The following is a 23,833-nucleotide window of genomic DNA, read 5'->3' as shown; positions in this document are numbered from 1 at the left end:
GTTTGTTGTTGTCAGGTGGTTTACTTTCGGCAAACGAGCAAAAAAAAAAGGTAACCAGTAAAGTAGCAAAACAAATGTATCATTTGGGGTTTTTGGTTTTCGGGATGCGGACCTGCTGGCTGGGCTGTGTATGCTCGCAGCCTAGGGGACAGGTAAACGTGCAAATCCCCTCTCTAATATGCGAGGGGTTGTGTCCGATATCACATCGCCTCGCATTCGGCTGAACGGGAGACAAATCATTCGCTCACCATAGAATCATTATTTTCTCCCCTTCACTGATGTCATGTGATGCCATGAGCCATGCTTGCGTTCCAGGGGGGAACGTCCAGAATTTTAATGGGGACACCCATTGAACGTCCAAAATGCTGACATTCATTTTGCCAGCACAAATCAAATTTGTTGACTCGGTTAACAAAGCCGTCATTTAAATAAAAAAGGTGTCACACGTCACAAAGTCAACAAGGGCTTTTGTGTGGGTCACAGGTCGTCATGGACACCGTGTAAGTATACCGCGTTCCCTGGCATGGCTCGCTGCGTTCACCGTGCTTTGGGCACAGCACTATTATAATCTAACTCTCTGCCCAATTGGATTGTGAAGAAAGAAAAAGTTGGGTTCAAAGAAAAAAATCATGAAAAACTCATACTGCCTCCTAGTTAGATTTTGGGAAAAACTTAATATTTACAGGTTCCTCCCAAAATGGGTATGTTTGAGGGATGTGCTTCAAACACTTGTGCCCCATGAATGTGACCCTTAAGGTCCCCCTGCCTTGTGCCGATGGAGGGGGGAGGACGGCTTTTTATGGGGGTAATACCAGCAGATGAGCGGCTTTCCCGGCGATGATATGGCAGCGATCACCGCTCATCGCCGGGCCATACACACTGGGCGGTTTTGAGCTGACAGCCGCTCAAACCTGCTGTTTTGAGCGACTTTCAGCTCAAAGTCACCCAGTGTGTATGGGCCTTTAAGGTAGATAAAAACAAAAGATGTATTTTTTTATTTTGGCTCTGAACCCCGAACACTAATGCTGCTTTCCCACTGCTGAAACGGGTCATTACCCGTTTTTTTTTAAAACGGGTTTTTAAACGGCAAGAGCCATAAAGACCCTTTCCCACTGCAGCTTTTAAACTGTAAATTACCGTTTAAAAGCCGTTTTTAGCACATTCACACTGCCGTTTAAAAACCCATTTAACCCATAAAAAAATATGAGGGGGGGGGATTTAAAAAAAAAACAGCGTGGGGTCCCCCCAACAGCTGTAACCAGCACCAGGCTGAAAGAGCCGGGGCCGGTAATTAAAAATCAGGGAACCCGACAAATAGGGGTTCCCCGATTTTTAACAACCAGCCCCAGGCTCCAGGTCCGGGGCTGGTTCCAAAAATACGGGGGACAAAATTAGTAGGGGCCCCCCCGTATTTTAAGAACCAGCCCCAGGCACAACCAGCCAGCAGGGTAATGCCACAGCCGGGGGGAGATTTTTTATACAAGTCCCCCCGGCCAAAGCATTCATCCCTACCGACCAGTCAGCCTGGCCAGGGGCCCTGGGGGAGAGGGGTCCCCCCCCTCCAGGACTTACCTGACCAGGCTGAAGCCTGGTGCTGTCCCCGGTGGCCCTGTGCAGTGGCCACCGGGCTGATCATTGTGTAAAAAAATAGATGAAAAACCTATTGTTTTAAACTGTGGAACTATGAGTCCCAGCAAGCCTCCCCCGCAAGCTGGGACTTGGAGAACCACAAGTCCCAGCCTGCGGGGCATTAAAGGGCCCGCTGGGTCTTGTAGTTCCACAGTAAAAAAAAATAGATAAATAAAATACACACTGAAACATTAGAAAAATAAAAGTTTAATACATACATTACACAAACACACTGATACTTACCTATCTTGAGCCCGTAGGTAGGTCCCAGGGTCCGGTCCGGTGCCTTGGTTCCGGGGCCTTGGTTCCGGGGCTGGTCCGGGTCCGGGGCTCCAGGGCTGTAGAGTCCGGGGTCCTGGATCCGTAGTAATCCAAAGGGGTACCTGGGGAAAGAAATCCTACTCACCTGTCCTCTGGCGTCCACCCCGGCATCTTCACTTCAAGACGCGCTGCTCCCGGCTGCTGGTACCCGCTCTGCTCCGCTGTATACTAGAGACGCAGAGATTCTTCTTCCTCTGCGTCTCTGCTCAGAATGATTTCTGGCCAATCAGGAGCCGACTTTCTCGCATAGCCCGCATAGCGCTAGTTATTTTCTATTCAGTGCAGGGACCCCGCCGCCAGCTTTATACACACAGTGACAGCGCCGCAGGTACCCCCGCGGAACGGACACCCCTGCCCGCTCCAGCACTGCAGGGACGCCGACGCCGCTAGCTTTATGCACAGTGCGCTAACCCTCCATGCTGGTGGTGAGGGCAACGAACTGCCGCCCTCCAGGTGCCTAGAGATGCCTAGTGTTGGCGCCGGCCCTGAAGACACCATGTGTTAGCTACTGTAATTATATGGTCACACTCTGGGTGACTGCTGCCCCCAGTACAGGGGTTGGGATCATTTGGTCTACAGCATGATGGTTGACAGTCATTAGGTCAACATGGGAAAAGGTTGACATTGGTCTAGGTCGACATGGGAAAAGGTCGACATGGTTCTAGGTCGAAAAGTCATTAGTTCGACAGGTCATTAGTTCGACAATGTCTAGGTCGACAGTCAAAAGGTCGACGTGGGGTTTTTCACAGTTTTTTTTACCTGAATGTCAACACAGCAGACATGGACACAGTTTAAAGTGCACCGCATCCCCTCGCATCGCTCGCTGCGCTCGCAATACGTCGGGCACGGTGCCTCGCTGCGCTCGACACATTATTTTATTCTCCCACCAGTCGCTAGTGGATAGTAGGGCATGAAATACCGCCTGTTGGCACATGTCGGCTCAAAGAACTGTGAAAAACCCCATGTCGACCTTTTGACTGTCGACCTAGACACTGTCAAACTAACGACCTGTCAAACTAATGACCTTTCGACCGAGAACCATGTCGACCTTTTCCTATGTCGACCTAGAACCATGTCGACCTTTTCCCATGCCGACCTAATGGTGTCGACCTAATGACTGTCTACCATCATGCTGTAGACCAAATGACCACATCCCCAGTACAGTGGGGAAACTCCATGATGGTGTAATCTGGGGGCACTGACTGCTATTACAGTGATACAGGATACAATGTTCGTTTCCTAATTCATGTCATGTGACTCGTGGATGATTTAAGCTAAAACTATGAACGATGAGAGATTCCGAAAGTGAGAGATGTGGTAAGAAATCTCCAGTTCTTTTAAAGCAGCAATCATTCACACTGCAAAATAAAACTGGTTTTGCAGTGTAAATGATTGCCGCTTTAAAAAACCTGGAGATTTCTTACAAAATCTCTCACTTTCGGAATCTCTCATCCTATTAAATCTCACCCCATGTCTGTATTGTATATCCTTCAATGTGTGGGCTCTTCGTATGGTGGGCTTGAGGGTCCATAGATCATAGACCATAGATCAAGCCCTGATCTATGGTCTAACACAGTCAGTAACTTTCTACCAACACTCCACTATCTACCTCCGCTCTGCATCCTCTGCGGATAGTTCTATTACTGGGCCTCTGTCCTCACATTGCTGCTATCTCATGTCTTCCAAATTCTCTCCTGCAGAATGGGACCAGTTTCCATGTCTTCGACCAAGGCCGATTTGCGAAGGAGGTCCTACCCAAGTACTTCAAACACAACAACATGGCCAGTTTTGTGAGACAGCTGAATATGTGTAAGTTTATACTGATGCAATTAGTTATATTATATGGGCATTATCTATATGTACAGAACTAGTTGTAGCGGCTGACAATAAACTAATGGTAACAGAACGGTAGGAAGCCATCTTGTTGTATTTTGTACAAAATATGGGAGAACTGATGCTGCTGAGAAAGATGAGCCATAGGAATTGTGCTGCATATAGAATGGACTATATACCCCCTTCTCTGTATATATGTCTTTATTCACTGGTGTAAGAGTGCATACGCCCATGACATACAGTAGGTGCCAATTCCGTGGGTGCTCCCGGGCCCGAGCACCCACAGAGAACGATGAGCACCCACAGCCAGTCCAGCCTGCGACCGCGGCAGGTGCAATGTGTACCACACCGACTGCGGCCAGGCGACCTGGAACGCAAGCTCCTGGCCGCTCCAAGACACTGATTAGCAGCATGCCTGTGGGTAGGGTGGGGGGGGGGGGGTCAGACCAGGGCCGGGAAACCCACAACATGATCCCATGGATGCTCCGAGACACCACACAGCAGTGTGCCTGTGGGGGGCAGGGTGCGACCAGGGAGGGAGCTAAGCCACCCCAACAGGCCTGAGCACCCACCAGAAAAATCACAAATCGGCGCCTCTGGCCCATGACCCAGTGAGCCGGACACTCATCGGATCCGATAGCGCTGGTCTCCTGGTTGACAGCTACTAAAGTCTCCGGCTCCCCTCTGGCATCCTCCGGCTGCAGTTCTCTCTACAAGGCAGGTTAGGGGCCTAATGGGCCTAGAGCTGAAAATGTTCAAGGACCTATTATGAAAAGTGGAGGAGGTGAGGCCAAGGGGAAGGAACCGCAGTAAGAGGCCATTGGCCTCTCTCATTGGCCAACCGAATTTCAAGTGGGAATGATTCAAATTCATGTGGTCATTTAAGAGTCACAGTATAAATAATTGTGGTCTACAGTTGGTCTATGTTGGTGAGTAAATATACAGTACTGTATGGACAAGTAGAAAAGAAGACTCCTTCTTTGGGGAACTCTTGAGTTGAACCCCCTGGGGTGTATTTTACTTGTACATATGTGAACAAACTTTTATTAATTAGTTGTTAAAAACTGTATAAATTATAGTCGTTGTCAAGGTACAATTATCTTATTACACATATAGACAAAACATCACACATAAGAGATTTCAAACCATCCAGTCAGACAACTGTGATGCTACAGACCTTTTGTATAAAAGGAGAGTAAATATAATAGTCCACTATCTGCTTAATTGCTTGTGGATTACAGACCCAAACAAATCCAATCAATAATAGTTGGTTAAACCACAATAATAGGAAATGAGATGCAGCATGTCTCATAGAGGTATTCAGTAGGGATGCAGTCAAAATACCGACAACCATTGACCGACAGTCAAAATCCCGACATTTAAAATCCTGACATGGTCAAAATCCCGACATTTAAAATCCCGACAAGGTCAAAATACTGACATATAGAATGTAGACAGGTGAAAAAGTCAACATGACTTTCGGTCAACAGGTCGCGAGGTCGACATGGGTTTTTTCACTGTTTTTTGACCCGACGTGCCGACATGCAGTATTTCATGCCCTACCCTCCACTAGGGCGTGGCGGAGAATAAAACAGTGTGCCGAGCGAGGCACCGTGCTCGAAGCATTGCGAATGAAGCGAGCGATGCCAGGGGCTGTGGTTGACTTCCAACTGTGTCGACATTCGGGTCAAAATCCAGTGAAAAAGCCCATGTAGACCTCACGACCTGTCGACCAAAAGTCATGTTGACTTTTTCACCTGTCTACATTCTATATGTCGGTATTTTGACCTTGTCTGTATTTTGACCTTGTCGGGATTTTAAATGTCGGTATTTTGACCATGTCGGGATTTTGACTGTCGGTCAATAGCTGTCGGTATTTTGACCGTCGGGAATTCATACCGAATCCATTCAGTATAGTGTTAATTTAAACTTAAATAGATTAATTATACTTGGAGAGACCCAACCTCAATTGACAGTGATTAATTAATTGATATGACCACTGAAGCAGATTATGATATATTGTTGTTTAAAAAAAAACACACAGAAATCATACATACAGTAATGTGATCTGATGCATCACTGAAATCATACATACTGTAATGTGATCTGATGCATTACTGAAATCATACATACAGTAATGTGATCTGATGCATCACTGAAATCATATATACAGTAATGTGATCTGATGCATCACTGAAATCATACATACAGTAATGTGATCTGATGCATCACTGAAATCATACATACAGTAATGTGATCTGATGCATCACTGAAATCATACATACTGTAATGTGATCTGATGCATCACTGAAATGATACATACTGTAATGTGATCTGATGCATCACTGAAATCATACATACAGTAATGTCATCTGATGCATCACTGAAATCATACATACAGTAATGTCATCTGATGCATCACTGAAATCATACATACTGTAATGTGATCTGATGCATCACTGAAATCATACATACAGTAATGTCATCTGATGAATCACTGAAATCATACATACTGTAATGTGATCTGATGCATCACTGAAATCATACATACAGTAATGTCATCTGAAGCATCACTGAAATCATACATACTGTAATGTGATCTGATGCATCACAGAAATCATACATACTGTAATGTGATCTGATGCATCACTGAAATCATACATACAGTAATGTCATCTGATGAATCACTGAAATCATACATACAGTAATGTGATCTGATGCATCACTGAAATCATACATATTGTAATGTGATCTGATGCATCACTGAAATCATACATACTGTAATGTGATCTGATGCATCACAGAAATCATACATACTGTAATGTGATCTGATGCATCACTGAAATCATACATACTGTAATGTGATCTGATGCATCACTGAAATCATACATACTGTAATGTGATCTGATGCATCACTGAAATCATACATACTGTAATGTGATCTGATGCATCACTGAAATCATACATACTGTAATGTGATCTGATGCATCACTGAAATCATACATACTGTAATGTGATCTGATGCATCACTGAAATCATACATACTGTAATGTGATCTGATGCATCACTGAAATCATACATACAGTAATGTGATCTGATGCATCACTGAAATCATACATACAGTAATGTGATCTGATGCATCACTGAAATCATACATACAGTAATGTGATCTGATGCATCACTGAAATCATACATACTGTAATGTGATCTGATGCATCACTGAAATGATACATACTGTAATGTGATCTGATGCATCACTGAAATCATACATACAGTAATGTCATCTGATGCATCACTGAAATCATACATACAGTAATGTCATCTGATGCATCACTGAAATCATACATACTGTAATGTGATCTGATGCATCACTGAAATCATACATACAGTAATGTCATCTGATGAATCACTGAAATCATACATACTGTAATGTGATCTGATGCATCACTGAAATCATACATACAGTAATGTCATCTGAAGCATCACTGAAATCATACATACTGTAATGTGATCTGATGCATCACAGAAATCATACATACTGTAATGTGATCTGATGCATCACTGAAATCATACATACTGTAATGTGATCTGATGCATCACTGAAATCATACATACTGTAATGTCATCTGATGCATCACTGAAATCATACATACAGTAATGTGATCTGATGCATCACTGAAATCATACATACAGTAATGTCATACTGTAATGTTATCTGATGCATCACTGAAATCATACATACTGTAATGTGATCTGATGCATCACTGAAATCATACATACTGTAATGTGATCTGATGCATCACTGAAATCATACATACTGTAATGTGATCTGATGCATCACTGAAATCATACATACTGTAATGTGATCTGATGCATCACTGAAATCATACATACAGTAATGTGATCTGATGCATCACTGAAATCATACATACAGTAATGTGATCTGATGCATCACTGAAATCATACATACAGTAATGTGATCTGATGCATCACTGAAATCATACATACAGTAATGTGATCTGATGCATCACTGAAATCATACATACTGTAATGTGATCTGATGCATCACTGAAATGATACATACTGTAATGTGATCTGATGCATCACTGAAATCATACATACAGTAATGTCATCTGATGCATCACTGAAATCATACATACAGTAATGTCATCTGATGCATCACTGAAATCATACATACTGTAATGTGATCTGATGCATCACTGAAATCATACATACAGTAATGTCATCTGATGAATCACTGAAATCATACATACTGTAATGTGATCTGATGCATCACTGAAATCATACATACAGTAATGTCATCTGAAGCATCACTGAAATCATACATACTGTAATGTGATCTGATGCATCACAGAAATCATACATACTGTAATGTGATCTGATGCATCACTGAAATCATACATACAGTAATGTCATCTGATGAATCACTGAAATCATACATACAGTAATGTGATCTGATGCATCACTGAAATCATACATATTGTAATGTGATCTGATGCATCACTGAAATCATACATACTGTAATGTGATCTGATGCATCACAGAAATCATACATACTGTAATGTGATCTGATGCATCACTGAAATCATACATACTGTAATGTCATCTGATGCATCACTGAAATCATACATACTGTAATGTCATCTGATGCATCACTGAAATCATACATACAGTAATGTGATCTGATGCATCACTGAAATCATACATACAGTAATGTCATACTGTAATGTTATCTGATGCATCACTGAAATCATACATACTGTAATGTGATCTGATGCATCACTGAAATCATACATACTGTAATGTGATCTGATGCATCACTGAAATCATACATACAGTAATGTGATCTGATGCATCACTGAAATCATACATACTGTAATGTGATCTGATGCATCACTGAAATCATACATACAGTAATGTCCTCTGATGCATCACTGAAATCATACATACTGTAATGTGATCTGATGCCTCACTGAAATCATACATACTGTAATGTGATCTGATGCATCACTGAAATCATACATACTGTAATGTGATCTGATGCATCACAGAAATCATACATACTGTAATGTGATCTGATGCATCACTGAAATCATACATACTGTAATGTGATCTGATGCATCACTGAAATCATACATACTGTAATGTGATCTGATGCATCACTGAAATCATACATACTGTAATGTGATCTGATGCATCACTGAAATCATACATACAGTAATGTCATCTGATGCATCACTGAAATCTTGAATTGTATACTTCAAACGCAGCACATTTGAAAAGAGTTACTAAGAGGAAACACTACTTAGTATCAATGTAACATAAATTGTTTCAATTTAGTAGCAATTAGTATCCTATAGCCAAATCAATTCTAGGTAAAGAATATATCTTGGTTACATGTATCTAGTAATTGTTTCTGTGCTCTGGATTGAGAGTATATAGTAAAGTCAATCACAGGATTGCTTGACAAAGGCAACAAACATACATCATTAATAATGAAGATACTCATCTGCTGTCACGGAGGTCACGGAGCCCTGATATCAAAAGACAATGCAGGGCACCATCCCTCAATTCCAGGCTGAGAGAGTGTGAGACTGATTGATGATAGATGACTGATTGTAAACAATATTGTTTACATATATGGAACCCGTTCTGCACTTTGTAGATATCTGTACAGCTTCCTACCTGCCACAATGTGGCTTTTTTGGAGAAACCGTGCATTGAGTGCCCAGAGTACCCCGCTGCTGGAAAAGTCAGAGTAAATGTACAGTACATATACATATACAGAATATCCTTTTCTAGTCTGTTGATATAACTAACCTGGAAATCTGAGGTTCCTTGCAGCTTGCGTTTCTGGTCCAATGTGTTATATACAGGGCTATTTTTCAGCAGGCTCCAGCAGGAACTGAGGCCCTTATTCTAGTTCACTCTTTCTGACAAAATATTTCTTCCATGTGCACTGCAGGTGGGGCAGGTGTTACTTGTGCAGAGATAATTAGATTTGGGTGGGGTTTTACACCTGCCTCACCTGCAGTGCACATGGTTTTGTCCATCTAAGAAATATTTTGTCAGAAGGAGTGCACTAGAATAAGGGCCTCAGTTCCTGCTGGAGCCTACTGAAAAATAGCCCTGGTTATATATATATACTTTTTTTGCAGATGGATTTAGGAAAGTGGTGAACATTGAGCAAGGGGGACTGGTGAAGCCGGAGAGGGATGACACGGAGTTCCAGCATCTGTACTTCCTGCAGGGACATGAACATCTGCTGGAGCACATCAAGAGGAAGGTAAGGCACGCTTAGAACCAGGGGTGTAACTAGTCATTTGGGGGCCCCATAGCACCATATGTAAGGGCCCCATATATTCTAAAGAAAAAAGAACCCACATAGAAAACATAGGACAGACATGGAAGCCAGGCCCACCTTCAGCTGTGGGCCCCATAGCAGCTGCATCCCCTACATCTATGGTATTACCTGGCTTAGAACCTCACAGATAATGGGCCTGATTCATACCTATTCGCTAGGCTGCGTATGTTCGCAGCCTGGTAAACGCCGCTCGCCACCTGGCCAAATAGATCACACCCCCGCTGTGCGAATCCCCTCTCTAACATGCGAGAGGACGTGTTCGCTAACTCACCCCCTCGCATGCGGCCAAATGGGAGAGAAATCAGTCTAGACCAACTTTTATTCCGGCAGCTGACCGCTGAATTTGGGGCGGGCCCTGATGTCATGTGATGTCAGCCGCCCACCCCCGAGCAGGCACCGTCACGCCTGCGTTCGTAGGGGAAGGCCCAGCATTTTTAAGGGGATGCCCATAACACGCTGGGCGTTTCCCTGCTGCCGCCCCCTGCCCGTCCCCGGCTCAGTGAGTGTGATATTTGCTGAAGCCGTTCGCTCCCGGAGTTTGCACATTGCGCACAATCCCAAATTAGCTTTATCCTCCCGTCTTCATACAGGGAACTGAAAACGAAAGTCCACCCTCTATGGGTCCACCCTAAATGGTAGCTTTGTGTATCAGGCCTCTTTGCCAAAGGCAGGAGATAGAACTTTTCGTAGGCAAAGTAATGCCACAATCGAACAGGTAAAGCCTTAGATACAGATATGGTTATACAATTGCATCCAAGCTTCCCACGTATAGGATCCCACAGCCCGTAGGCATAACAGTGGTCAATCGCTTGCACGCAATGCGTCTGCGCCTGTGTACCCACCGCGTGTAAGATAAACAATGCGGATGATAGGATGACAGCAATAAGATCGACCCCATATGGTCAACATGCAACAGGTACAAATTGAGATAGTAACCTGTGCCAAATGCAGCAGTAGCGCAGCCAGGTACCTCTCCCGAAGCACGGTAAGCCACGTGAGGGGACGCGGGACACTCATTGGAAGCAAATGTGGTTAAACATACAAAATGACACCAAAAACGCACCAACAAAAACCTGGATTGGTGTTGACCCATTCCATGTTGTCTTCAGGTGTCTACCTTCTCACTGTCGACACCTATTGAACATGTCAACCTTTTGATCATGTAGCCCTAGTGACTCAACCTAATATTGGATGACCTAATGATCCGCACCCCAATAAAAAATACAGTGCAATTAAAGATAAGTGGAGGTTGTACATTCACACACTGTAAATGATCTGGTGAATAAGGGTATAATAGCACAAATATAAAGTGCTTTATAGGTGCACACATTTATATATAAATAGAATAGTCACCAGGGGATATTATAACAAGGAATCACAGACACTGGATAAGATGACGTCTTGGCCTTTATTTAGTAGCAGCTAAACAGCATACCAGGTAATCAGCACAGGCAGGGATGGTTACAGCAGCAGCATGGAGGTGTCACAGTATAGTACTTGGGCAGCCTATCATTTGGGCAGATAGTCCACCATCAAGAGCAATGACCTTCTGCCCTGGAAACACTGATATCAGGAGAACACAGGTGCTGCTTAATCAGCCCAACCCAGATTGCATCAGTTAGGATGCGGATATTATGGAGACGGTAGCTGGTGATGTGGGGAGGCGGATGTTAGAGCATATGTGATTATTACGGATGCGGTAGCCGGTGATGTGGGGAGGCGGATGTTAGAGCATATGAGATTATTATGGATGCGGTAGCCGGTGATGTGGGGAGGCGGATGTTAGAGCATATGTGATTATTATGGATGCGGTAGCCGGTGATGTGGGGAGGCGGATGTTAGAGCATATGAGATTATTATGGATTCGGTAGCCAGTGATGTGGGGAGGCGGATGTTAGAGCATATGAGATTATTATGGATGCGGTAGCCGGTGATGTGGGGAGGCGGATGTTAGAGCATATGAGATTATTATGGATGCGGTAGCCGGTGATGTGGGGCGGCGGATGTTAGAGCATATGTGGTTATTATGGATGCGGTAGCCGGTGATGTGGGGAGGCGGATGTTAGAGCATATGCGATTATTATGGATGCGGTAGCCGGTGATGTGGGGAGGCGGATGTTAGAGCATATGTGATTATTATGGATGCGGCAGCCGGTGATGTGGGGAGGCGGATGTTAGAGCATATGAGATTATTATGGATGCGGCAGCCGGTGATGTGGGGAGGCGGATGTTAGAGCATATGTGATTATTATGGATGCGGTAGCCGGTGATGTGGGGAGGTAGATGTTAGAGCATAAGAGGTTATTATAGATGCGGCAGCCGGTGATGTGGGGAGGCGGATGTTAGAGCATATGTGGTTATTATGGATGCGGTAGCCGGTGATGTGGGGAGGCGGATGTTAGAGCATATGTGATTATTATGGATGCGGTAGCCGGTGATGTGGGGAGGCGGATGTTAGAGCATATGCGATTATTATGGATGCGGTAGCCGTTGATGTGGGGAGGCGGATGTTAGAGCATATGTGATTATTATGGATGCGGCAGCCGGTGATGTGGGGAGGCGGATGTTAGAGCATATGTGATTATTATGGATGCGGTAGCCGGTGATGTGGGGAGGCGGATGTTAGAGCATATGTGATTATTATGGATGCGGTAGCCGTTGATGTGGGGAGGCGGATGTTAGAGCATATGTGATTATTATGGATGCGGTAGCCGGTGATGTGGGGAGGCGGATGTTAGAGCATATGAGATTATAACGGATGCGGTAGCCGGTGATGTGGGGATGCGGATGTTAGAGCATATGTGATTATTATGGATGCGGTAGCCGGTGATGTGGGGAGGCGGATGTTAGAGCATATGTGATTATTATGGATGCGGTAGCCGGTGATGTGGGGAGGCAGATGTTAGAGCATATGTGATTATTATGGATGCGGTAGCCGGTGATGTGGGGAGGCGGATGTTAGAGCATATGTGATTATTATGGATGCGGTAGCCGGTGATGTGGGGAGGCGGATGTTAGAGCATATGTGATTATTATGGATGCGGTAGCCGGTGATGTGGGGAGGCGGATGTTAGAGCATATGTGATTATTATGGATGCGGTAGCCGGTGATGTGGGGCGGCGGATGTTAGAGCATATGAGATTATTATGGATGCGGTAGCCGGTGATGTGGGGAGGCGGATGTTAGAGCATATGAGATTATTATGGATGCGGTAGCCGGTGATGTGGGGAGGCGGATGTTAGAGCATATGTGATTATTATGGATGCGGTAGCCGGTGATGTGGGGAGGCGGATGTTAGAGCATATGTGATTATTATGGATGCGGTAGCCGGTGATGTGGGGAGGCGGATGTTAGAGCATATGTGATTATTATGGATGCGGTAGCCGGTGATGTGGGGCGGCGGATGTTAGAGCATATGAGATTATTATGGATGCGGTAGCCGGTGATGTGGGGAGGCGGATGTTAGAGCATATGAGATTATTATGGATGCGGTAGCTGGTGATGTGGGGAGGCGGATGTTAGAGCATATGTGATTATTATGGATGCGGTAGCCGGTGATGTGGGGAGGCGGATGTTAGAGCATATGTGATTATTATGGATGCGGTAGCCGGTGATGTGGGCAGCGGATGTTAGAGCATATGTGATTATTATGGATGCGGTAGCCGGTGATGTGGGGAGGCGGATGTTAGAGCATATGTGATTATTATGGATGCGGTAGCCGGTGATGTGGGGCGGCGGATGTTAGAGCATATGTGATTATTATGGATGCGGTAGCCGGTGATGTGGGCAGCGGATGTTAGAGCATATGTGATTATTACGGACGCGGTAGCCGGTGATGTGGGGAGGCGGATGTTAGAGCATATGTGATTATTATGGATGCGGTAGCCGGTGATGTGGGCAGCGGATGTTAGAGCATATGCGATTATTATGGATGCGGTAGCCGGTGATGTGGGGCGGCGGATGTTAGAGCATATGTGATTATTATGGATGCGGTAGCCGGTGATGTGGGGAGGCGGATGTTAGAGCATATGTGATTATTATGGATGCGGTAGCCGGTGATGTGGGTAGGCGGATGTTAGAGCATATGAGATTATTATGGATGCGGTAGCCGGTGATGTGGGGAGGCGGATGTTAGAGCATATGTGATTATTATGGATGCGGTAGCCGGTGATGTGGGGAGGCGGATGTTAGAGCATATGTGATTATTATGGATGCGGTAGCCGGTGATGTGGGGAGGCGGATGTTAGAGCATATGAGATTATTATGGATGCGGTAGCCGGTGATGTGGGGAGGCGGATGTTAGAGCATATGAGATTATTATGGATGCGGTAGTCGGTGATGTGGGGAGGCGGATGTTAGAGCATATGTGATTATTATGGATGCGGTAGCCGGTGATGTGGGGATGCGGATGTTAGAGCATATGTGATTATTATGGATGCGGTAGCCGGTGATGTGGATAGGTGGATGTTAGAGCATATGTGATTATTATGGATGCGGTAGCCGGTGATGTGGGGAGGCGGATGTTAGAGCATATGTGATTATTATGGATGCGGTAGCCGGTGATGTGGGCGGCGGATGTTAGAGCATATGCGATTATTATGGATGCGGTAGCCGGTGATGTGCGGCGGCGGATGTTAGAGCATATGAGATTATTATGGATGCGGTAGCCGGTGATGTGGGGAGGCGGATGTTAGAGCATATGTGATTATTATGGATGCGGTAGCCGGTGATGTGGGGAGGCGGATGTTAGAGCATATGTGATTATTATGGATGCGGTAGCCGGTGATGTGGGGAGGCGGATGTTAGAGCATATGAGATTATTATGGATGCGGTAGCCGGTGATGTGGGGAGGCGGATGTTAGAGCATATGAGATTATTATGGATGCGGTAGTCGGTGATGTGGGGAGGCGGATGTTAGAGCATATGAGATTATTATGGATGCGGTAGCCGGTGATGTGGGGAGGCGGATGTTAGAGCATATGTGATTATTATGGATGCGGTAGCCGGTGATGTGGGGAGGTGGAAGTTAGAGCATATGCGATTATTATGGATGCGGTAGCCGGTGATGTGGGGAGGCGGATGTTAGAGCATATGTGATTATTATGGATGCGGTAGCCGGTGATGTGGGGAGGCGGATGTTAGAGCATATGTGATTATTATGGATGTGGTAGCCGGTGATGTGGGGCGGCGGATGTTAGAGCATATGTGATTATTATGGATGCGGTAGCCGGTGATGTGGGGCGGCGGATGTTAGAGCATATACCATTATTATGGATACGGTAGCCGGTGATGTGGGGAGGCGGATGTTAGAGCATATGAGATTATTATGGATGCGGTAGCCGGTGATGTGGGGAGGCGGATGTTAGAGCATATGTGATTATTATGGATGTGGTAGCCGGTGATGTGGGGCGGCGGATGTTAGAGCATATGAGATTATTATGGATGCGGTAGCCGGTGATGTGGGGAGGCGGATGTTAGAGCATATGTGATTATTATGGATGCGGTAGCCGGTGATGTGGGGAGGCGGATGTTAGAGCATATGAGATTATTATGGATGCGGTAGCCGGTGATGTGGGGAGGCGGATGTTAGAGCATATGCGATTATTATGGATGCGGTAGCCGGTGATGTGGGGAGGCGGATGTTAGAGCATATGAGATTATTATGGATGCGGTAGCCGGTGATGTGGGGAGGCGGATGTTAGAGCATATGTGATTATTATGGATGCGGTAGCCGGTGATGTGGGGAGGCGGATGTTAGAGCATATGAGATTATTATGGATGCGGTAGCCGGTGATGTGGAGAGGCGGATGTTAGAGCATATGAGATTATTACGGATGCGGTAGCCGGTGATGTGGGGAGGCGGATGTTAGAGCATATGTGATTATTATGGATGCGGTAGCCGTTGATGTGGGGAGGCGGATGTTAGAGCATATGTGATTATTATGGATGCGGTAGCCGGTGATGTGGGGAGGCGGATGTTAGAGCATATGAGATTATAACGGATGCGGTAGCCGGCGATGTGGGGAGGGGAATGTTAGAGCATATGAGATTATTATGGATGCGGTAGCCGGTGATGTGGGGAGGCGGATGTTAGAGCATATGAGATTATTACGGATGCGGTAGCCGGTGATGTGGGGAGGTGGATGTTAGAGCATATGTGATTATTATGGATGCGGTAGCCGGTGATGTGGGGAGGCGGATGTTAGAGCATATGAGATTATTATGGATGTGGTAGCCGGTGATGTGGGGAGGCGGATGTTAGAGCATATGTGATTATTATGGATGCGGTAGCCGGTGATGTGGGGAGGCGGATGTTAGAGCATATGTGATTATTATGGATGCGGTAGCCGGTGATGTGGGGCGGCGGATGTTAGAGCATATGTGATTATTATGGATGCGGTAGCCGGTGATGTGGGGAGGCGGATGTTAGAGCATATGTGATTATTATGGATGCGGTAGCCGGTGATGTGGGGAGGCGGATGTTAGAGCATATGCGATTATTATGGATGCGGTAGCCGGTGATGTGGGGAGGCGGATGATAGAGCATATGCGATTATTATGGATGCGGTAGCCGGTGATGTGGGGAGGCGGATGATAGAGCATATGTGATTATTATGGATGCGGTAGCCGGTGATGCGAGGAGGCGGATGTTAGAGCATATGTGATTATTATGGATGCGGTAGCCGGTGATGCGAGGAGGCGGATGTTAGAGCATATGTGATTATTATGGATGCGGTAGCCGGTGATGCGGGGAGGCGGATGTTAGAGCATATGTGATTATTATGGATGCGGTAGCCGGTGATGCGGGGAGGCGGATGTTAGAGCATATGTGATTATTATGGATGCGGTAGCCGGTGAAGTGGGGAGGCGGATGTTAGAGCATATGTGATTATTATGGATGCGGTAGCCGGTGATGTGGGGAGGCGGATGTTAGAGCATATGAGATTATTATGGATGCGGTAGCCGGTGATGTGGGGAGGTGGATGTTAGAGCATATGCGATTATTATGGATGCGGTAGCCGGTGATGTGGGGAGGCGGATGTTAGAGCATATGAGATTATTATGGATGCGGTAGCCGGTGATGTGGGGCGACGGATGTTAGAGCATATGAGATTATTATGGATGCGGTAGCCGATGATGTGAGGAGGTGGATGTTAGAGCATATGAGATTATTATGGATGCGGTAGCCGGTGATGTGGGCGGCGGATGTTAGAGCATATGAGATTAATATGGATGCGGTAGCCGGTGATGTGGGGAGGCGGATGTTAGAGCATATGTGATTATTATGGATGCGGTAGCCGGTGATGTGGGCGGCGGATATTAGAGCATATGCGATTATTATGGATGCGGTAGCCGGTGATGTGGGGAGGCGGATGTTAGAGCATATGTGATTATTATGGATGCGGTAGCCGGTGATGTGGGCGGCGGATGTTAGAGCATATGTGATTATTATGGATGCGGTAGCCGGTGATGTGGGGCGGCGGATATTAGAGCATATGTGATTATTATGGATGCGGTAGCCGGTGATGTGGGGCGGCGGATGTTAGAGCATGTGAGATTATTATGGATGCGGTAGCCGGTGATGTGGGCGGCGGATGTTAGAGCATATGAGATTATTATGGATGCGGTAGCCGGTGATGTGGGGAGGCGGATGTTAGAGCATATGTGATTGTTATGGATGCGGTAGCCGGTGATGTGGGGAGGCGGATGTTAGAGCATATGTGATTATTATGGATGCCGGAGCTGGTGATGTGGGGCGGCGGATGTTAGAGCATATGAGATTATTATGGATGCGGTAGCCGGTGATGTGGGGCGGCGGATGTTAAAGCATATGAGATTATTATGGATGCGGTAGCCGGTGATGTGGGGAGGCGGATGTTAGAGCATATGCGATTATTATGGATGCGGTAGTCGGTGATGTGGGGAGGCGGATGTTAGAGCATATGTGATTATTATGGATGCGGTAGCCGGTGATGTGGGCGGCGGATGTTAGAGCATATGAGATTATTATGGATGCGGTAGCCGGTGATGTGGGGAGGCGGATGTTAGAGCATATGTGATTATTATGGATGCGGTAGCCGGTGATGTGGGGAGGCGGATGTTAGAGCATATGTGATTATTATGGATGCGGTAGCCGGTGATGTGGGGCGGCAGATGTTAGAGCATATGTGATTATTATGGATGCGGTAGCCGGTGATGTGGGGAGGCGGATGTTAGAGCATATGTGATTATTTTGGATGCGGTAGCCGGTGATGTGGGGAGGCGGATGTTAGAGCATATGCGATTATTATGGATGCGGTAGCCGGTGATGTGGGGAGGCGGATGTTAGAGCATATGTGATTATTATGGATGCGGTAGCCGGTGATGTGGGGAGGCGGATGTTAGAGCATATGTGATTATTATGGATGCGGTAGCCGGTGATGTGGGGAGGCGGATGTTAGAGCATATGTGATTATTATGGATGCGGTAGCCGGTGATGTGGGGCGGCGGATGTTAGAGCATATGTGATTATTATGGATGCGGTAGCCGGTGATGTGGGGAGGCGGATGTTAGAGCATATGTGATTATTATGGATGCGGTAGCCGGTGATGTGGGCGGCGGATGTTAGAGCATATGAGATTATTATGGATGCGGTAGCCGGTGATGTGGGGAGGCGGATGTTAGAGCATATGTGATTATTATGGATGCGGTAGCCGGTGATGTGGGCGGCGGATATTAGAGCATATGCGATTATTATGGATGCGGTAGCCGGTGATGTGGGAAGGCGGATGTTAGAGCATATGTGATTATTATGGATGCGGTAGCCGGTGATGTGGGGAGGCGGATGTTAGAGCATATGAGATTATTATGGATGCGGTAGCCGGTGATGTGGGGAGGTGGATGTTAGAGCATATGTGATTATTATGGATGCGGTAGCCGGTGATGTGGGGCGGCGGATGTTAGAGCATATGCGGTTATTATGGATTTCCGGAGCTGGTGATGTGGGGAGGCGGATGTTAGAGCATATGTGATTATTATGGATGCGGTAGCCGGTGATGTGGGGCAGCGGATGTTAGAGCATATGTGATTATTATGGATGCGGTAGCCGGTGATGTGGGGCGGCGGATGTTAGAGCATATGCGGTTATTATGGATTTCCGGAGCTGGTGATGTGGGGAGGCGGATGTTAGAGCATATGTGATTATTATGGATGCGGTAGCCGGTGATGTGGGGAGGCGGATGTTAGAGCATATGAAATTATTATGGATTCGGTAGCCGGTGATGTGGGGAGGCGGATGTTAGAGCATATGTGATTATTATGGATGCGGTAGCCGGTGATGTGGGCGGCGGATGTTAGAGCATATGAGATTATTATGGATGCGGTAGCCGGTGATGTGGGGAGGCGGATGTTAGAGCATATGAAATTATTATGGATTCGGTAGCCGGTGATGTGGGGAGGCGGATGTTAGAGCATATGTGATTATTATGGATGCGGTAGCCGGTGATGTGGGCGGCGGATGTTAGAGCATATGAGATTATTATGGATGCGGTAGCCGGTGATGTGGGGAGGCGGATGTTAGAGCATATGTGATTGTTATGGATGCGGTAGCCGGTGATGTGGGGAGGCGGATGTTAGAGCATATGTGATTATTATGGATGCCGGAGCTGGTGATGTGGGGCGGCGGATGTTAGAGCATATGAGATTATTATGGATGCGGTAGCCGGTGATGTGGGGCGGCGGATGTTAGAGCATATGAGATTATTATGGATGCGGTAGCCGGTGATGTGGGGAGGCGGATGTTAGAGCATATGCGATTATTATGGATGCGGTAGTCGGTGATGTGGGGAGGCGGATGTTAGAGCATATGCGATTATTATGGATGCGGTAGCCGGTGATGTGGGGAGGCGGATGTTAGAGCATATGAGATTATTATGGATGCGGTAGCCGGTGATGTGGGCGGCAGATGTTAGAGCATATGAGATTATTATGGATGCGGTAGCCGGTGATGTGGGCGGCGGATGTTAGAGCATATGAGATTATTATGGATGCGGTAGCCGGTGATGTGGGGAGGCGGATGTTAGAGCATATGTGATTATTATGGATGCGGTATTCAACGAGTCAGGGGCTCGCTGCCCCTGACCGGCGAATATGAGCTCCTGCGGCGAACGCCGCAGGGAGCCTGAGGACGGTGGCAGGCAGGGAGATGGAAGTCTCTCTGCCTGCCCCAGAGCATATGTGGGGGGGAGGTGGGCTCCCCGGGTGCCAGGCAGCACAGGCTGCCCCCCGGGGGTGCCAGCAGGGGACCGGGCACATTCACTACACCCGATCGTGCATATGTAACGATCGGGTGCAGTGAATATATGAATATCTAATGAATATCTAATATCTATATAAATATATATTCATGTGCTTACAGCACATGAATAAAAATAGCATGCCCCTTCTCAGAACAAAATTCCTGATTTTTTGACACCAAATGTAAAAAACAAAACACTTGCTACTCGGTGAATCATGGTGAAAAAAACATTGAAATGTATTCGCCATCTGCTCATTGAATAGGGTGATTCACCGTTTTTGTCAAAAATTCGCCAAACAGCACAAATTCGCCATAAAAACATGGCGAATCAGGCTCATTGAATACCGCCCATTATGATCTCCCTGGCCAGGCCTGAGATCTGATAATAAGGAGGTCCATTGCAGGTTTGGTGGAATACGCGCCTGTCTGTCTGAGGGATGGGGAACCTTCAGCCTTCCAGCTGTTGTTGAACTACACATCCCAGCATTCTCTGCAACAGTTTTAACATAGCCAAATAACAAAACTGTAGCAGGGCATGCTGGGATGTGTAGTTCAGCAACAGCTGGAGGGCCGAAGGTACCCCATCCCTGATCTATGCCATAATTATGCTATAAACTGCAATATAATTCAAAATTCAATATCCTACCTACTATAGTAAAACAATATCATTATGAAACAAACACAATAAAAATATGTAGTTATTGTTAGTAGCAAACATTCATAATCTGGTCAGAGCAATACAGAGAGAGAGAGAATAAATATAGGCTGCGGGAGGGTTGGGACGGGCAATGGTCATTGCGTCGACCCAATTTAGGTCTACCTGCATTGGGACAACCACTGAAGGTCAACACAAGCATTAGGTCGGCAATTGACAGTCAAAAGGTTGTCATGAGTCTTTCACGATTTTTTGGTCCCAAATGTTGACATCTGGGACTGTATTTCACACCGTATTGGATAGTAGGGTATGAAATACCGCCTGACGGCACGTCAGCTCAAAAACAACCCATGAAAAACTCATGTCCATCTTTGACTATCGACTTTCCCATTGTGGACCTAATGCTTGTGTCAATCTTCTGATCGTGTCGACCTTAGCCATGTCAACCTATTTCAGGTGTCGACCTACGGCCTGTTGACCTTCAGTGGTTGAACCAATGCTTGTCGACGTTAATAGGGTCTACCTAATGACGGTATCCCGTTTAGAGGGGCACTAGCAGGGAGCCGCGCTCGCCCCAAGTCACGTTGCATTAGGGAGATGAGCTTGGTAGGGTGGGGGGGGAGGGGGTTGGCAATGGAGTATGAGAGAGGTGTTGGGGGGGTTGTAATGTGGGAAGGGGGGGACCAGGTGCTGGGGGCAGTCACGCTTCAGGGGATACCACCGATAATCTGGCAACACAGATAATGCGGCACACTGATGGAAACGAGGCTGCTGGATTATGGGTGGTATATGTATGGTCGGCCCCACATGAAGTGAGTAGTGGTATAAATGTGAGTAGGGGTTCCGCTCCAGAGTCAATGACCGCACACCTCTGAGTCCTGCAGATTTGGCCGCCCACCCTCCGGCTCTGCACCCTCCGGCTCTGCACCCTCCGGCTCTGCTACCCGCCCACTGCTGAGGCACCGCTGCTGTCTGCCTGCCCGCTCATACAAGTAAATGAGCAGGGTGGCTGGAGTGGGGGGGTGCCCTTGCTCACCGTGTGTGTACCGCATAGAGATGTCAATCCCGGGATCCCGGGAATCCCGGGATTGAGCATTTTTCAATCCCGAAAAATAATTCCCCTCTACAGTATGCAAACATACACAGGGTGGCAGCCATGGGAATGTAGCAATGACAGAACGAGGCAAACACAAACCTTTAGTAGTTGAACGTTGCACCAGACTCAGAGATGTAAGCAGACTGAATGGTGCATGGACATTTGTGATGGGTGCTGGTCTGCACATTCGCAGGTATAGCGCTGCACAGGTTCAGTTCAGTAAATGCAGCAGTGGTTGCAGTGCCTGAGAGGCAGCATGTCAATCATATGGGATGGTGACAGTGAGCGTTTTATAGTATGAGGGCAGATCTGTCCCATTCTGTAGGTGTCCTGAGGCCTTTCCGCTGCAAGTTCCTGGCCTCTGCTGCATCAATACCTGTCTTCCTGAGGAATCTCTCAGATGATCTAATGTTGCACCTGCAGATGCAGTGGCGGATCAGGGAGTCCGGCGAGAGGTGTTGATTCACACTGCGCCATTACAGTACCATGTTTTCCTCTTTGGATACAGCTGCTGTGCGATCTGTGTCCACGTCTGAATCAGCCCCATTGCTCAATAAAAATGATATGTTCATCTGCCCAATATTTCCCCTGACGTCATAGGGGCAGAATACAGAGATGTTTCCTCCCCAGGAAATGGACACAGATATAGCGGCCATACACTGGGAATGGTTATGGTTTCAGCTTGTCATATAATGGCTCTGATACAGAGTCGTGTGTAATGCCAACGCTCGTGTCGTTCAACAATTATTTCTGAACATTCCCATGTTGAATGCATTACGCAGAATGAACACAAAAAGGTTGCAATCAATTCTGGCATTATCGGAAAGGTGGCGGAAAAGTGATGGGTGGCTGGGGGCTGGTGATGAATGCAGAAATGGTCAATTGAGTGGGACTAATTATAGCACTTCTATGAGGAGACCTGCAAAACATGCACTGTTGGGGGTACTTGAGGACCAAGGTTGGGAACCGGTGGTCTACAAGCATGGACAAATGGAGATGTTGCATCTGCCAGCATTACATTTGGTCAACTTCAAGATTATTGCCAAGGGGTGAAATGTAACAGGATGAGAGATTCAGACAGTGAGAGATTTGGTAAAAAATCTCTAGTTTGTTTTAAAGCGGCAATCATTTACACTGCAAAACCAGTGTGATTTTGCAGTGTAAATGATTGCCGCTTTAAAAAAAACTGAATATCTCATCCTATTACATTTCACCTAAGGTGTACAAACTCACATGCCAATGACACATTAAAAAGGCCCTTGGTAGCAGTGGCGTAGCTACGTTTTGGGCGCCCCCCCGCCGTTAGGGTCGTCCCCCCCCGCTGCCCATGCAAACACCCCCCTACCCCCCAATCCCCCGCAGCCTTACCTATCGCGCTGGTCCCGGCAGCTCCGTTCTTCTGCTGAGGACCACCACAAAATGGCCGCCCCCATACAGCAGACAGTTTCAGAGAACAGTGTGCTATATGGGGGCAGCCACTTTGTGGTGGTCCTCAGCAGAAGAACGGAGCCGCCGGGACCAGCGAGATAGGTAAGTCTGCGGGGGATTGGGGGGGGTGTAACTATAGCACCGCAGCCCCCGGCGCCCCCACATGCACAGCGCCCCCCCCCCCGCACGGTGGCGGGGGCTGCGGTGCTA

General features: G+C 46.8%; 1 protein-coding gene across 1 annotated transcript in view; it reads left to right on the top strand.

The window, feature by feature from the left end:
- The window catches only part of HSF4 (heat shock transcription factor 4), an 81,370-nt gene that overhangs the window by 5,703 nt on the left and 51,834 nt on the right, over positions 1-23,833 (top strand). The window contains exons 2-3 of the mRNA XM_083165691.1: positions 3,651-3,759; positions 9,963-10,090. Of these exons, the coding sequence (XP_083021817.1) occupies positions 3,651-3,759; positions 9,963-10,090 (237 nt within the window). The remainder of the gene's footprint in view (positions 1-3,650; positions 3,760-9,962; positions 10,091-23,833) is intronic.

This window comes from Crinia signifera, chromosome 11, assembly GCF_055691185.1.
Source record: "Crinia signifera chromosome 11, ASM5569118v1, whole genome shotgun sequence".
In the NCBI taxonomy this organism is placed as follows: Eukaryota; Metazoa; Chordata; class Amphibia; order Anura; family Myobatrachidae; genus Crinia; species Crinia signifera.
This window is presented reverse-complemented; position numbering and strand designations above follow the sequence as displayed.